The 14,659-nt window shown below is 41.4% G+C and overlaps 1 protein-coding gene across 7 annotated transcripts in view; it reads left to right on the top strand.

Moving 5' to 3' along the window:
• The window catches only part of TRAPPC8 (trafficking protein particle complex subunit 8), a 150,030-nt gene extending 142,415 nt beyond the window's left edge, over positions 1–7,615 (top strand). For 5 of the 7 annotated variants that reach the window (XM_061597867.1, XM_061597858.1, XM_061597848.1 and 2 more), the window contains 3 exons: positions 1,565–1,710; positions 3,202–3,291; positions 6,347–7,614. In XM_061597867.1, coding sequence (XP_061453851.1) covers positions 1,565–1,710; positions 3,202–3,291; positions 6,347–6,581 — 471 coding nt within the window. In that variant the 3' untranslated portion in view covers positions 6,582–7,614. Of the gene's footprint in view, positions 1–1,564; positions 1,711–3,201; positions 3,292–6,346 lie in introns of all 7 variants that reach the window. The other 2 variants (XM_061597839.1, XM_061597828.1) reach the window with 1 other exon arrangement.
• Positions 7,616–14,659: the final 7,044 nt, after the last annotated feature.

The following is a 14,659-nucleotide window of genomic DNA, read 5'->3' as shown; positions in this document are numbered from 1 at the left end:
GTTATTGACATTATCTTGGCCTCAAGAAGACCGTCTACCACCCGTATTTATCAACATACTTGGGTGGCATTTTCCAAGTGGTGTCAGTCCCAACACCTCGATCCTTCACAGGCCACAATACAACAGGTGCTGCAATTCCTTCATAGGGGTCTCCTGATGGGACTCAGACCCAACACTTTATGTCGACATGCGTCCACCCTGTTGTCCATTCTTTCAGTGTCCTCCACTGGTGCCCCTATTGCTTCACATCCGTTCATCAAACGCTTCCTCAAAGGCACTGCTCTATGATCACCGGCTGTAGTCCACCGTTTTCCCTCATGGAGTCTGTCAGAGGTGCTGCAAGCTTTACAACGCCCTCCATTTGAGCCACTCAGGACTGTACCTTTACATCTGTTGTCATTTAAGGTCCTGTTCCTGATCGCGATGACTTCTGCGAGACGAGTTTCGGAACTGGGCGCACTATCTTCTGCCCGCCATCTCTGTGTTTTTCACAAGGACTCTGTTGTGCTGAAAACTGATCCTTCCGTCCCAAGGTCAATTCAGTTTTCCATTGCAATCAGGACATTGTACTTCCTTCTTTTTGCCCAAATCCTACCCATCCTCTAGAGAAGGCTTGGCATTCGTTGGATGTTCGGAGGGCTCTCAAGACCTACCTGTCTAGGACCCAGGAGATACAACGAACGGAGTCTCTGTTTGTATCCTTTCATCCAAGGTCGATAGGGCATAAAGTAGCTAAGTCCACCTTATCCCGCTGGTTGCGTGCTTGTATAACCTTAGCTTATGAGTCCCTTAAGCTTCCAGTTCCACCTAGTATAACAGCTCATTCTACTAGGTCAGCGGCCACTACGGCTGCTTTTGCTACTAATGCTCCTGTTGCTGATATTTGCAGAGCTGCTGTTTGGTCTACCCCTCACTCGTTTATCAGGCATTACAAAATAGACCGTTATGCCTCTGCCGATGCCTCTTTTGGCAGACGAGTTTTGCAACAGGTTCTTAATGATGATTAGCATGTGGGTGGTCCCTCCCTGTTATGGGTTGCTTTGGTACATCCCGCTTGATGGCATTCCTCCTATGGAAAATGGACCATTGGTCTCACCTGAAGGGTGATTTTCATAGGAGGAATGCCATCACGACCCTCCCAGTTGGAGGATAACTGATTATACTACCTTTCAATTTTAGTGATGTTACGCTATTATGTTAGAATTTCTAGTGAAGTCAAGACTGCTATTAATTTTATATAGCCATGTTAGAGTCATACTATTATGATTATTGCTATTGTGTTATGTCTTTGCTGGTAGGCCCGTTGGCCTCTTTTTTCCTGCATTTTTAGATACCTCTCTTCGGACTTGCTGCGAATGAACTGGAGAGTGGGAGGGGCCTGAAGCCCCTAGTCTTGACTTCGAAATCATTCTTGCCTTCGGACGATAGGTGGAGCTATTACCCACTTGATGGCATTCCTCCTATGAAAATCACCCTTCAGGTGAGACCAATGGTCCATTTTCACATATAGGATTAAGTGCTTCTTGATCTTATATGACTTTGCCTGAACACTTTTGTATTCCAGGAGTCACCAGAAATAGGTCTCTTCAACTTTTTTCGACCAGAAAGCACATCAGTACCTGCCAGGCCACCTCTGGATCAGTTTTCCAACCTTATCAAAGCTAGTCTTCGTTATCCAGAGATCTTTAGCCACTCATTTCATCAGAAAAGGTTTGAATGATAACTTGGTTTTAATCTTAAGGGCTTTAGAAATGGTTGAATGTGATTCAGATATTTTTCAGTTGAATAATTATGCAGTGCAGCATTCCACTACAAAGAATGAAAAGAAATGACAATTTTAATACTTCTCTAAATTTTAATAATTAGTTATATTTTAACCCACAAAGGCTATTTTACATCCTCCTTGAAGATCACAACAAAGTCTCTTTTGAAGCAGAGTACTTGTATTCTAAAATGTTGAGTAAATTCAAGAGCTGAAAGAACTGGGGGAATTTCTCATATTCAAAACCAAAGTTGTTTTAAAGACTTCAGTCAACAAATTAAGAATGGAACCTCATTTACATATGACTCTCAGGGGTTTTTTTTGGGGGGGGGAGGAGGAGATATATGGCTAGTTCAGCAAAGGAGGGTACAACATTTTCTGCTCCATAGTGGTGCACTCTCCTTGGTTCATTACAAGTTTTTAGCCTCATGTTGTCAGCTTGCATTTGAGCCCAGAAAGGAGAACAGAGGCTCATTTGCAAATAATAACTACCCACCCAACTAGAGAAGAATCCTTCCTCCCTTTATTGAGAATTATGAATGAGACTAGGAAAAGTAGTCCACATGTTGATGGCCTATCTAGTATTTTGGCACGAGAGCATAATGCACTGTTGATATAATGCCACCAGTGGACAATTCCTGCTCCATAGAGCTTGTAGTCAAAATATGTGTGTGAGCAGTTAACATTCACTTAGGTTATGATTTGTTTTGTAATTATCACAGAAAGTTTTGGCTTGGGCCGATTTTAAATGGAGAGAAATCTCTTCTGTGCAAGGAGCAGAATTTGCCTATGTAGTATAACACCAGCCATAACTTGACTGCTCTTTGAAATGAAAGAGAGAACACATAGGAGAAAAATGCACAAGGGATTAATTTCCTAGGATATTCCACTATTGTCTTAGAATTAGGATCTGTAGACCAATTCCTCCGAAGACCTAAAATACATGCTTTGATCTGATTCTTCTATGTGTTTAAATTAGTTGTCCCTTAATTAATGTGTAACTTTTCTGCTGCAGATCCTCACTTCAGTCTTTTAACACTCCTCAGGCATTGCTTACTGTAAAAATAACTAATACATGGCCTGGAAAAAAAATAAGGAGCAATTAACTCCTTGTATAGGTTTATGACCATTGTCTTAATCAGTGGAGCTGTAAAAACTGGTTTACAACTTAGATTTCCAGTATGTATTCAGGTAAATTGAATGTACAAAACATTCAGTAGGGCTATCACTTTTACTTATCCCACTCCCAAAACAATATCAAAAGTATTTTACAGAATAGTACATTCCTCCTTGCCATTTCACTTGGTTTCAAATACACATACTCTTGTAAGTTATAACTTCTTTCATTATTCCTACAGAAGGTGAATATTGTGTTGTACAGTTGATCCTGTGTCAGAAGTATCAAGACAAGGTTTCTAATGAGCTTTTTCTTTTTGCAGCCTTTGTATAGTTCCAGTCACTCTTCTACTTTCAAATTGCTCCCAGGCTGATGTCGATGTCATTATTGATCTGCGACATAAAGCAACAAGGTAACGTTCTAAGCCTAAAATTAATGAAGCAGATGAAAGTTAGACTTCTACCGCTAGACAATATCTCTTAATTAAGGCAGAATCCTTCTTCAGTGGTCCATGAACCACTTCTGGGAAAGGTTTATTGAAGGCTGTCAAAAAGCTATAGACTAAGAAAAGTTACATAAAATTTCAGCTCAACAGGTTTCTACTCAGTTGCAGAGCTTCCTGATTGATCTTAGTTTCCCACCACCTTTAGCCTAACCTACTGTACATAGTAGTTAGGATAAAAGTGGTGGGAAATCATATCTGCTGCCTAGAGCTCCTTGGAAGGAAGGTGGGATAGCAGTGTAGTAAATGAAATTAATAACCAGCTAAGGATTTTTTTGCCCAGTTTTCCAATTCATAGTTTTATCTGAACTCCAGTAGGAGTGATTCAGAGAGGATTCCTTGTTAGAAATCAACTCTGTTGACTCTGGCAACATGGATGATCTATTAAGGGAGATATGCTGTGTACAGTTCTGGTTGTCTCAACTCAAAAAGGATATTGTAGAGTTGGAAAAGGTTCAGAGAAAAGGGCAACCAGAATGCTCAAGGGGAGTGAGCGACTCCCCTATGAGGAAAGGTTGCAGCATTTGGGGCTTTTTAGTCTAGAGAAAAGGCAAATAAGAGGTGACATGATAGAAGTTTATAAAATTATACATGGCATGGAGAAAGTGGATAGAGAAAAGTTTTTCTCATAACACTAGAACGCAAGGATATCCAATGAAGCTGAATGTTGGAAAATTCAGCACAAACAAAAGAAAGTACTTCTTCACACAGTGCATAGTAAAATTATGGAATTCACTCCCACTAGAGCAGTGACAGCCACCAACTTGGATGCCTTTAGAAGAGAATTAGACAAATTCATAGAGGATAAGGCTATTATTAACCTCATTTACATATTGGCCACAAGTAATTATGGTTATGCTCTGCTTTCTTAGTCGGAGACGGTATGTTTCACAATACCAGTTGCTGGAAACCACAGGAGGGGAGAGTGCTCTTGTGTTCAGGTCCTGCTTGCAGGTTTCCCATGTGCATCTGGTTGGCCACTGTGAGAATAGGATGCTGGACTAGATAGGTCACTGGCCTGATCCAGTAGGCTCTTTTTACGTTCTTACATGCTTGGATTTATCCCATTACTTCTCTCCCTTTCCCAACACATGTGCATCCTTGCCCCCCCCTGTCATGCCAGTAAAGTTCTAGGAACAAAAACTAACCCATACATGGTAATGTGTTTCCACATATCGGTCACCTTTGCTGGTTCATGACTTAGCAATTATGAATGAGTACCTTTGCAAAATTCAACCACAAAACTGGGAAAGCATCATTGGCAGTAGAGGAAAAGGAAGGATCTCCAGGTGCTTAAAGTAAGATGTACTCCAGGCCCAACACATTTTGGAACAAATCTTCCCTTGGAGGGGCCTTTGCATTTGAAACTTGCTGATAAAAACATGCCTCTGGGTAAGGATTTTTTTCTGAAATTTGTCAGGCCTGGAATAAATTTTGTTTCAAATATTTGAAGTAACCTCTTCCTTTTTCCTTGCCAAATTCCTAACACACAAGAAAAAGCATTTGGTTTGCAGTAACACTGATTGAATTGTGTAAGGAAATACTTGTTTTCCTTGAGTTCTTGGTGGCTTTTGATACTGTTGGCCGCAGTATCCTTCTGCAGTGGTTCAGGGGGGCATTTTACTTCAGTGGGTTCTGCTTCTACCTCTAGGGCCATTTCCAGAAAATAACTATGGTGGACTCCTGTTTGATGCCATTGGAGCTTTCCTATGTGTCCCGCAGGGTTCAATCTTGTCCCCTATGCTGTTTAACCGCTATCTGAAACCACTCAGAGCTGTTGTCAGGAGATAGGAAGTCTCACTGATATGCAGATGATACCCAGCTCTATCTCTGTTCCATCTAAATCAGGAGAGGCAGCTGAGATACTAGACTGGGGTTCAGAAGCAATGATAGGCTGGATGTGGGCCAACAAATTGAAAGTGAATTTTGAAAAGACAGAGTTGTTATGCATTCCAGGTTCTTGAGTCGAAGCGGTGGGAAGCCAGCCTGCTCTGGATGGGGCTGCACCCCTATGGAAGAGCAGGTCCATAGCTTGAGGATATTCCTGGATCCAATCTTGTCACTGGAGGCTCAGGATGCCTGGGTGGCTAGCAGTGCCTATTTCCAGCTCTGGCTGGTTCATCGGCTGTGGCCCTTTTGGACAGAGATGACTTGGCCATAGTACTCCATGCTCTGGTTATTTCCGGATGGGATTATTACAGTGTGCTGTATGTAGGGCTACCCTTGAAGACTATATGAAAAATTCAACTGATCCAAAATGCAGCAGGTTACTGGCTGGGGTTCCATTTAGAACTCGTATAGCCCCGTTTTTAAAATAGCTGCAGTGGTTGTTTCCAGGCCCAATTCGAGCTGCTCACATTTGTGTTTAAGGCCCAAACAGCTTAGGCCTCAAATATCTGAAAGACCACCTCCTTCCCTACAGATGCTCTTGGGTATTGAGATCGGCAGAGGGGGACCCCCAACATTCAGGGGTCTTGGTGACGTGGGAGAGGGCATTCTCCGTGGCAGCTCCTAGGTTGTAGAAGTCCTTTCCCGCAGAGGTGGCACTTTCATTATATAGTTTCTATTGTATGCTGATGATGCACTTCTTTACCCAGCCTTTTGACACCTGTGAGATAAATATTTTTGGTACTCACCTATCCTGTAAATGTAATTGTTTTAAACTGTTTTTAATATTGAATTTTAATTTGCTGTAACCCCCACCCTGGGACTTTATGGTGAAGGGCAGGTAAGAAATTGATGATGATGATAGGTTACAAACTACATAATGCATTAAACGGAAATTCCTTATAGTGCAAGTAAATAAGCAAAATGCAAGTGTAAATATAGCTAGTTTTATTTTACCCAATATGCTTTGATTAAATTGTTGGGTCATTGTTACTTTGACTGGGTTATTCATAGGTTTATACTAACCCTTTCAGGTATGATTAACAGAAATGTGACATGTGTGCCTTCTGTTTTTCAGTCCAGAAACACTTGAAATCCATGGTTCATTTACCTGGCTTGGGCAAACACAATATAAACTTCAACTGAAAAGCCAGGAAGTATCTAGCCTGCAGTTAAAGGCCTGTTTCGTTCACACAGGAGTTTATAATCTTGGAACCCCACGAGTTTTTGCCAAGCTTTCAGACCAGGTTACTTTGTTTGAAACAAGTCAACAGAACTCAATGCCAGCACTGATCATCATCAATAACATTTGACTTGCTGCAGGGTTATTTGAAACCAAAAAGAAAAGAAAAGTCTAAGTACTGTTGTTTACTGCATTTCTTTTAACCTGCAGCCTTGGCATATGAACTGTTAAAAGGCTGTAGATAAAATTCCAATGTACTACAACTACTTCTCTACTTCTGTTTCATAATGCCAGGTACATTGGACTGGACTGAACATTTATTTTTAAAGAACAATTTCATAAGTTAAGTGGAAATACTCATACAACATTAGGGGTGCTATCCAATGTTAGTCCCAGTCAGAGCAGACCCATTGAATTCAGTTGACTTAAATTGATTACTTTCAATGGCTCTACTCTGTGTGTCTTAATTGGGTATCACTCTCCTTGTAACAGAATTGGGAAATTCTTGTATACCTGAGACCCTGTCAAAATGCAGCTTTATTGCTGTTAAAACCTGTGTTAATATTTGTGGCTGCATTCGGAAGCAATTTAGGACACAGACCCTTGCTGGCTTCTTTTGTTCTTGAGCCATCTGTTAATTGCATCATTTCTGTGAAGTTCAATAAGACGTATATTAAAAAATCCTACCCAGTTTTTCATTTTCACTTTTTTAAATGTGAAGTTGCAACTTCTCTTATTCTGATATTCAGTCCTCCTTGCAGATTGTGTATAACTCCACTTAATAATCTTTTTTTAAAAAAACAAAACAAAACACCAGTGTGGATGTTTTCTCATTCATCTCATTACAAAATGCACTATTTCACAACCATGAACGTTTGTCATTTAAACACATCCACTTTATTATGTAACTATAACAATTCAGTTGATCTGTTTAAATTACCAGTTAATTAAGCTTTTCAAGATTGTATTATATTTATAACAAATGTGCTGTAAATAGAATAAAATGTGCACCATATACACTGTAATGATTTATTTCATGTTTCTGAAATGATGGAAGTCATTAAGTAGGTGCCTATCAATACTTGATTTTTTGTGTGGTGTTAAGTAGCATGGTTGAAGTTCATTTCCTCCAGTCATTCTGATCAGAATGCACTGTTAATCTTAATCTTGGACTGCCATTCAGCTTTTTTTTTTAATCCCATTAAATCATTGGCAAACTGGTAGAAGTGTGAGCTTCTAAGTCCTGACTCAAATCTTGCTTTTACCATTTATTAGGAGGCCTTTGACTGACACTTGCCTTTTAGGACAGTGATAAGATTTGTGTAAATAAAGTTTTAGAACATGGGTGGGGAACCTGTGGCCGTTTTGTTGCTGGACTACAATTCCCATAATCTCTAACCATTGGCTATATTACGCTGGGCTGATGGAAGTTGGAGGCCAACTACAGCTAGAGGCCACAAGTTCCCTACACCTGCTTTAGAATGTTCAATGGTCTTTACATAATTACTCAGAATTACTCATAATAGGCAAGAGAGTAATGTGAGGGGGAATATATGTGGATCTTTAAATCGGAATCTCAAAGGGGAAAAGGCAACTCTATATGTATTGGCCATGTTTGTTTCCCCTCCTTTTTCCAAAAACTGCAATGAGTGCCCAGCATTTTTCAAGCAGGGAAGCCAACCCACCCTGTAGTTTCTATAGATTGTCTGTTCTGTTGACATGCACAATCTGCCCAGAGACTTGGGAATTGCAGGGAGGCATGCAAAGCAACTGCTTGAGTTGATCTTAGCACTCCACAGAGTGCTAGTTATGTTCTCAAGCAGAACAGGAAGTCAGCCACTGGGATTAAGATGCCCCTCCTACTTGTCTTGGCAGGAAATTCAGGACTAAAAATTCATATCCACGATCTTCCTTCTACTTCCAGTTTTGTTTCTTGCTTGCAGCTAGAGTAGTTCTCTTTCCTTTTCCTCTATTCTCTGCTTGTGCTTGAGCATACTGAAGCACGAGTATTGTTTTCTTCCTTGCTTGCCACCCTTGCTATCTCCAAGCCTTTTTAAAGGTATTCTCAAGTCCTTTCTTCATCTCTCTCCCTGTTTGATGGGGGGGGGGAAGGATTTCTGCTTTATTCCCCCACCCCCCATTATGGCTCCAACAGGCAGGGGAAAGGAGAATGAACAGATACCTTCATATCTCTACAGAGTCCAACCTGCAAACACCAAAGAAGAGTCTACATTGCCCATGGCCAGGAAGTCTTCGTCTGTGAAAAAAATAAGCATATTTGTTCAGCCCAGACCAGCTGCAAATTTGGAGACTACCCAACTCCTCTGAGGGAGAGAATTTGGAAGGGACATAGTGGCTGCAGTGCCAGTCTGATCACAGTCTCCAACAAATGGGGGGGGGCTTCCAATTGTGGGTTATTTCTCCCCCCTCCCAATGCTCTATGAATGTGCTTTCACATTATTGGAATTAGAGTTGAGTTCAGCAGGCAGCCAGCAGATGTCCCCATCAGACAAACTGGGTGAGCAACAGGAAAATTTACTGATTAACCCTGTTCTGACTACAATGACTGCCCAAATGTAGTTTTAGCAGCTGAGCAAGGGGGGAGAAAGCTGACATGCCTCAGCTAAATCCCAAGAGTTCATATAAGCCAAGAGGGCAATGCTAAAGGGAGAAATTAAAAAGGAATTGGCTCACTGCAAAAAAACTTAAAGCCCAAAAGAAGAGCATATGCCTCCCTTGTTGTTCCTCCTCATCTGACTCCCACACTGTGCTGCAAAAGAAAAAAGTGCATAAAAAGGAATTGGCTAAGAAAAATGTTTCTCCTCCCCATTCTCCTAAAATTGTTCAAGGACTTTCCAATGGGCCCTTCTTCCACTGTAGGACAGTATCACACACAGGGTATGCAAACTCATTAACCTATCAGTAGAGACACATCATTCCCTCCTTTGGTGGCTCAAGCCACCTCATCTAAAAGGCATTCCATTAAGAGACCCCCATATAAATAATATCTATGGATGCCATAGCCACACTATCAATATTACAGTGCCCAGTATTTTCAAAGTAAGAGACGACCCAAAGTATGAACTGGCTGGAATTGAGGGTAGCCCACCTAGTGTTAAGCAGTACTACATGCACACATCTTTATGCTGACAGACAATACCGTCACAAAGGTGCGCATAATTGCCAAAGAGGTCACCAGATCCATGGCACTCCCAACTGTCCTGTGGACAATCTGGCCTCTGACAGCACAGTACAGCAAAGGGGAGATCAATCTGACAACAGACTATTTGAGCAGACATCTGATTCTTCCTGAGGAATGGAGCCTCAGTGATCAAGCTTTCATCGGAGTCCCGGCAGTTAACCTCTTCACAACAAGGAAAAACGCCAAAAGCAATTGATTCTTCCCACTTTTCCACTGTTCCCGGGCAAAAAGAAGAGATGCCCTAAGCACACCTTGGCCTCAGACGTTTCGCTGCTAGCCAGAGTGCTATGAAAAAAATGTGACAGGAACAGGCAAGGGTCATCCTACTGATGCCCCACAGACCCTGGTTCTCGGAGATCCTGCAGTAGCAGTCTCACTATGCCTAATACTCCTGCTGTCTCCTCACCACCTCTCTCAGTACACCATTCTGATGTAACCTGGCTGAAGTTAGCTGCATGGAAGTTGAATGGAGACCAGAGCTTGGAAAAGTTACTTTTTTGAACTACAACTCCCATCAGCCCCAGCCAGCATGGCCACTGGATTGGGCTGGTAGGAGTTGTAGTTCAAAAAAGTAACTTTTCCAAGCTCTGAGGAGACTCCTAACAGCAGCAGGATATTCTCCTGTTGTAGGCACATTGCTTGCCTCCAGACAGATGTCAGCTAATAGGAGCTATGAGGCCATATGGTGGGCATTCTTGAGATGCTGCTGCAGAAACAAAATAGACTAATTCAGGAGTAACAGTACTGCTAGTATTCCTACAGACAGGTCTTGGTCAAGGTTCAAATCAAACACACTAAAATGCCAAGTAATTGTGCTGGCATCACTCATTCATCCTGAGAGATGTGTGGCACTGGAGTCATATCTACATGAATAGAAGTTCTTGAGAGATTCCTCTTGCTGAGTCCACCTATTGTACATAGCTTCCTAATGTGATAACTCTTCACTGTCCCAAATAGTCTTTTAAGAGCTCCATTTGTACCACTGAAAAGGATATGTCAGCTTCCTTTTTCTCAAGGTATTACATCAGCTCAAAGGGTGTCCAAATGGGGTGCCCTGTTCTTTAGTAAGGAACTCTGTTTCTTTCAGAGGACAGGACAGTGTGATGCTGAAGACAGATCCAGCTTTAATTCCAAAGGTCAACTCTACTTTTCTACCATTCTTCTGTCCCCATCCCTCCCATTCTTCTGAAAGCTGACATACCTTCGATGTTAGGGCATTTAAGATTTATATAGCATGAACAAAGACATTCAGATGCATTCATAGCTTATTTGTTGTTATTTCACCCATCCTCCTCCATGAGATATAAAGCACAGTCTCTCATGCCTTAGCTAAATGGGTTAAGGCTTGTATTGCCTTAGTGTATGAGTCCCAGCATTTGCATGCACCCAGACACATGGCTGCACATTCCATAAGGTTAGCAGCAGCCTTAGCAACTAATGCTAGTTTGCAAGATGTTTGCAAGATTTCTGTATTCACACTTACCCAGCACTGTAAATTGGACAGTCATGCCTCTGTAGAGGCAGTGTATACCAACTGATAGGTCCCACAGTGAATAATGCGCTGTTCTGTTTGAAAAATGGAACATTGGACACTTGCTGTGAAAGGCCTTTCTCTAGCAGCTAAAGCAAGTCAGGCATGGCCACACCTAGGACACAAGCAGCTCACACAGACCTGATAATGGAAAATATGTTTATAGGCTTCATGTGTTTTTATATGTGTGTATTGGTATTTGTTTGGATATCTAACCTGGTGTCTAGAATTCTTTGCCTCAAAGAGCGCTGGCACAAATGTAAAATGAAAGTAGAAGAAAGACAAATTAAATCATGAGTTTCCTGCCTGGAGAAGTAGTAGAGCCATATTAACCCACAGTGGCTAACTCACTTAATCTGCTAGAGATTAATCTGCTAAGCACATAGAACAAGCCTTGCTGAAGCAGAGCCAGCATGGCTTCTGCAAGGGAAAGTCCTGTCTCAGTAACCTACTAGAATTCTTTGAGAGTGTCAACAAGCATATAGATAGAGGTGATCCAGTGGACATAGTGTACTTAGACTTTCAAAAAGCGTTTGACAAGGTACCTCACCAAAGACTTCTGAGGAAGCTTAGCAGTCATGGAATAAGAGGAGAGGTCCTCTTGTGGATAAGGAATTGGTTAAGAAGCAGAAAGCAGAGAGTAGGAATAAACGGACAGTTCTCCCAATGGAGGGCTGTAGAAAGTGGAGTCCCTCAAGGATCGGTATTGGGACCTGTACTTTTCAACTTGTTCATTAATGAACAATTAATGTTCACTCCTAGAATTAGGAGTGAGCAGTGAAGTGGCCAAGTTTGCTGACGACACTAAATTGTTCAGGGTTGTTAAAACAAAAAGGGATTGTGAAGAGCTCCAAAAAGATCTCTCCAAACTGAGTGAATGGGTGGAAAAATGGCAAATGCAATTCAATATAAACAAGTGTAAAATTATGCATATTGGAGCAAAAAATCTTAATTTCACATATACGCTCATGGGGTCTGAACTGGCGGTGACCAACCAGGAGAGAGACCTCGGGGTTGTAGTGGACAGCACGATGAAAATGTCGACCCAGTGTGCGGCAGCTGTGAAAAAGGCAAATTCCATGCTAGCGATAATTAGGAAAGGTATTGAAAATAAAACAGCCGATATCATAATGCCGTTGTATAAATCTATGGTGCGGCCGCATTTGGAATACTGTGTACAGTTCTGGTTGCCTCATCTCAAAAAGGATATTATAGAGTTGGAAAAGGTTCAGAAGAGGGCAACCAGAATGATCAAGGGGATGGAGCGACTCCCTTACGAGGAAAGGTTGCAGCATTTGGGGCTTTTTAGTTTAGAGAAAAGGCGGGTCAGAGGAGACATGATAGAAGTGTTATAAAATTATGCATGGCATTGAGAAAGTGGATAGAGAAAAGTTCTTCTCCCTCTCTCATAATACTAGAACTCGTGGACATTCAAAGAAGCTGAATGTTGGAAGATTCAGGACAGACAAAAGGAAGTACTTCTTTACTCAGCGCATAGTTAAACTATGGAATTTGCTCCCACAAGATGCAGTAATGGCCACCAGCTTGGACGGCTTTAAAAGAAGATTAGACAAATTCATGGAGGACAGGGCTATCAATGGCTACTAGCCGTGATGGCTGTGCTGTGCCACCCTAGTCAGAGGCAGCATGCTTCTGAAAACCAGTTGCCAGAAGCCTCAGGAGGGGAAGAGTGTTCTTGCACTCGGGTCCTGCTTGCGGGCTTCCCCCAGGCACCTGGTTGGCCACTGTGAGAACAGGATGCTGGACTAGATGGGCCACTGGCCTGATCCAGCAGGCTCTTCTTATGTTCTTATGTTCTTAAGGTCTACTCGTGATAATCATGTTTCAATCTGATGCTGCTATTTTTTAATTTTTATTTTACAGATTTATAAACCATAGCATGAACCCCTCAGAGTAAAATGTTGTATGCAATGAGTAGGTCTCCAGAATTTGTTACATCCTTTATGCCACCATCTTTGCATGTAGCTAGTTAGCTTCACTACCTGTACAGAATCACAAAGGCAAAAACAGTTTCAGATATGCAGCTATTTTAATAACACGATGATAAGCCAACATCAGTTGAGTACAATAAAAATGGCAGTTTGGGGACTGACTGGTAGGATTCTATTTCTTCTTTCTCCCACCAAATCCCTTTGATAGGTACTGAATTGCTTCTTCCTAAAAGGAGTTGCTAGGAGATGGAGGATGTTAGGTTGGGGATAGAAATCTCTGGTACCCCCTAGGGATATTTCTCAATATGCAATGGTCTCTATGGTCTTCAGGAGAGACTCAAGTTGATGGCAGCCAGCCAGAGGTCTGCTGCTTTCTACTGAAAGCAGTTTGTGTTTTTGGGGGCCACTGGAGAACTATTTACAGGAAAAGGTTTGGCATCTCTGGATGGAGAGGTAAGAGCTATTAACCACATAGAAGCTGTGTCTACAGAAAGTTTCCCATATTGTGGTTCTCCTCCAATGCTTCAGGATCTTAGCAGCATCTATGCTTCTAAAGTAAGGTAGGAAATGTGACCTATGCAGATAGATGGCTAAAAAGGAAGGATACAGAGAGAGAGATTCCACATCATATAGATAATACTCATTGCTACAATCTTTGTTACTACTAGGAAACAACTAAACGTTATATGGTCATGCCTGTATCACAGCAGAAATTTCTAACAGGGCTATGGGTCCCTATTACAAGAAGAAACTGCATGCAGGGCAGCTAATTTGTGGACACATTCTTATTCAGCTTGGAGTATATATTACATTTGCACAAAACCTCTGAATGTCTATGGTTTCTTGTTCAACTGGGGCATCAACTGTCTCGTAGTTTGGAAGGCTAACCATATGCCTGTAAAAACATAAACACAACTCTCACATCTCTGGAATATGGTTGCAGAATGTTTTGAGGGTTCTACCAATGTGTCTGTGGCAATAAAGTGTGAATTAGCCCTGATACATTTGAAAACCTCTAAAATTGGAACTGTAGTTAAAACGAAATAGACATAGGTATGTAAAAAATACAGACTTATTAAAGGCTAGTATAATAAAATAGAATGTTGATTGTCCATACCAGCACAAAATGGAAATATGTTTCTTGACAATAAGAAGGAAACAGTAACATCAATACACTTAAACTCTGTACACAATTAAAGCTCATACTTCTGAACAGAGCTTAGAAAAGTTACTTTTTTGAACTACAACTCCCATCAACCCAATCCAGTGGCCATGCTGGTTGGGGCTGATGGGAGTTGTAGTTCAAAAAAGTAACTTTTCTAAGCTCTGCTTCTGAGTCAGAACAAACATCAGAACAGTTCGTTAGCAATTGTCCTAATGAAACACACACTTATCAAAACTATCCTCCCCCCCAAAAATTAGTTCACCATCCAAATATTTTTTCAGTGCTGTTATTCTAAGACGAGACTCTTAACCTATCCTGTATCAACTTCTTCGAACATAGCATTACAGGACTAAAAATA

Source organism: Rhineura floridana, chromosome 1 (assembly GCF_030035675.1).
Source record: "Rhineura floridana isolate rRhiFlo1 chromosome 1, rRhiFlo1.hap2, whole genome shotgun sequence".
Classification (NCBI taxonomy): Eukaryota; Metazoa; Chordata; class Lepidosauria; order Squamata; family Rhineuridae; genus Rhineura; species Rhineura floridana.
The sequence above is the reverse complement of the archived record's forward strand: the minus strand, read 5'-3'. Positions and strand labels throughout refer to the sequence as shown.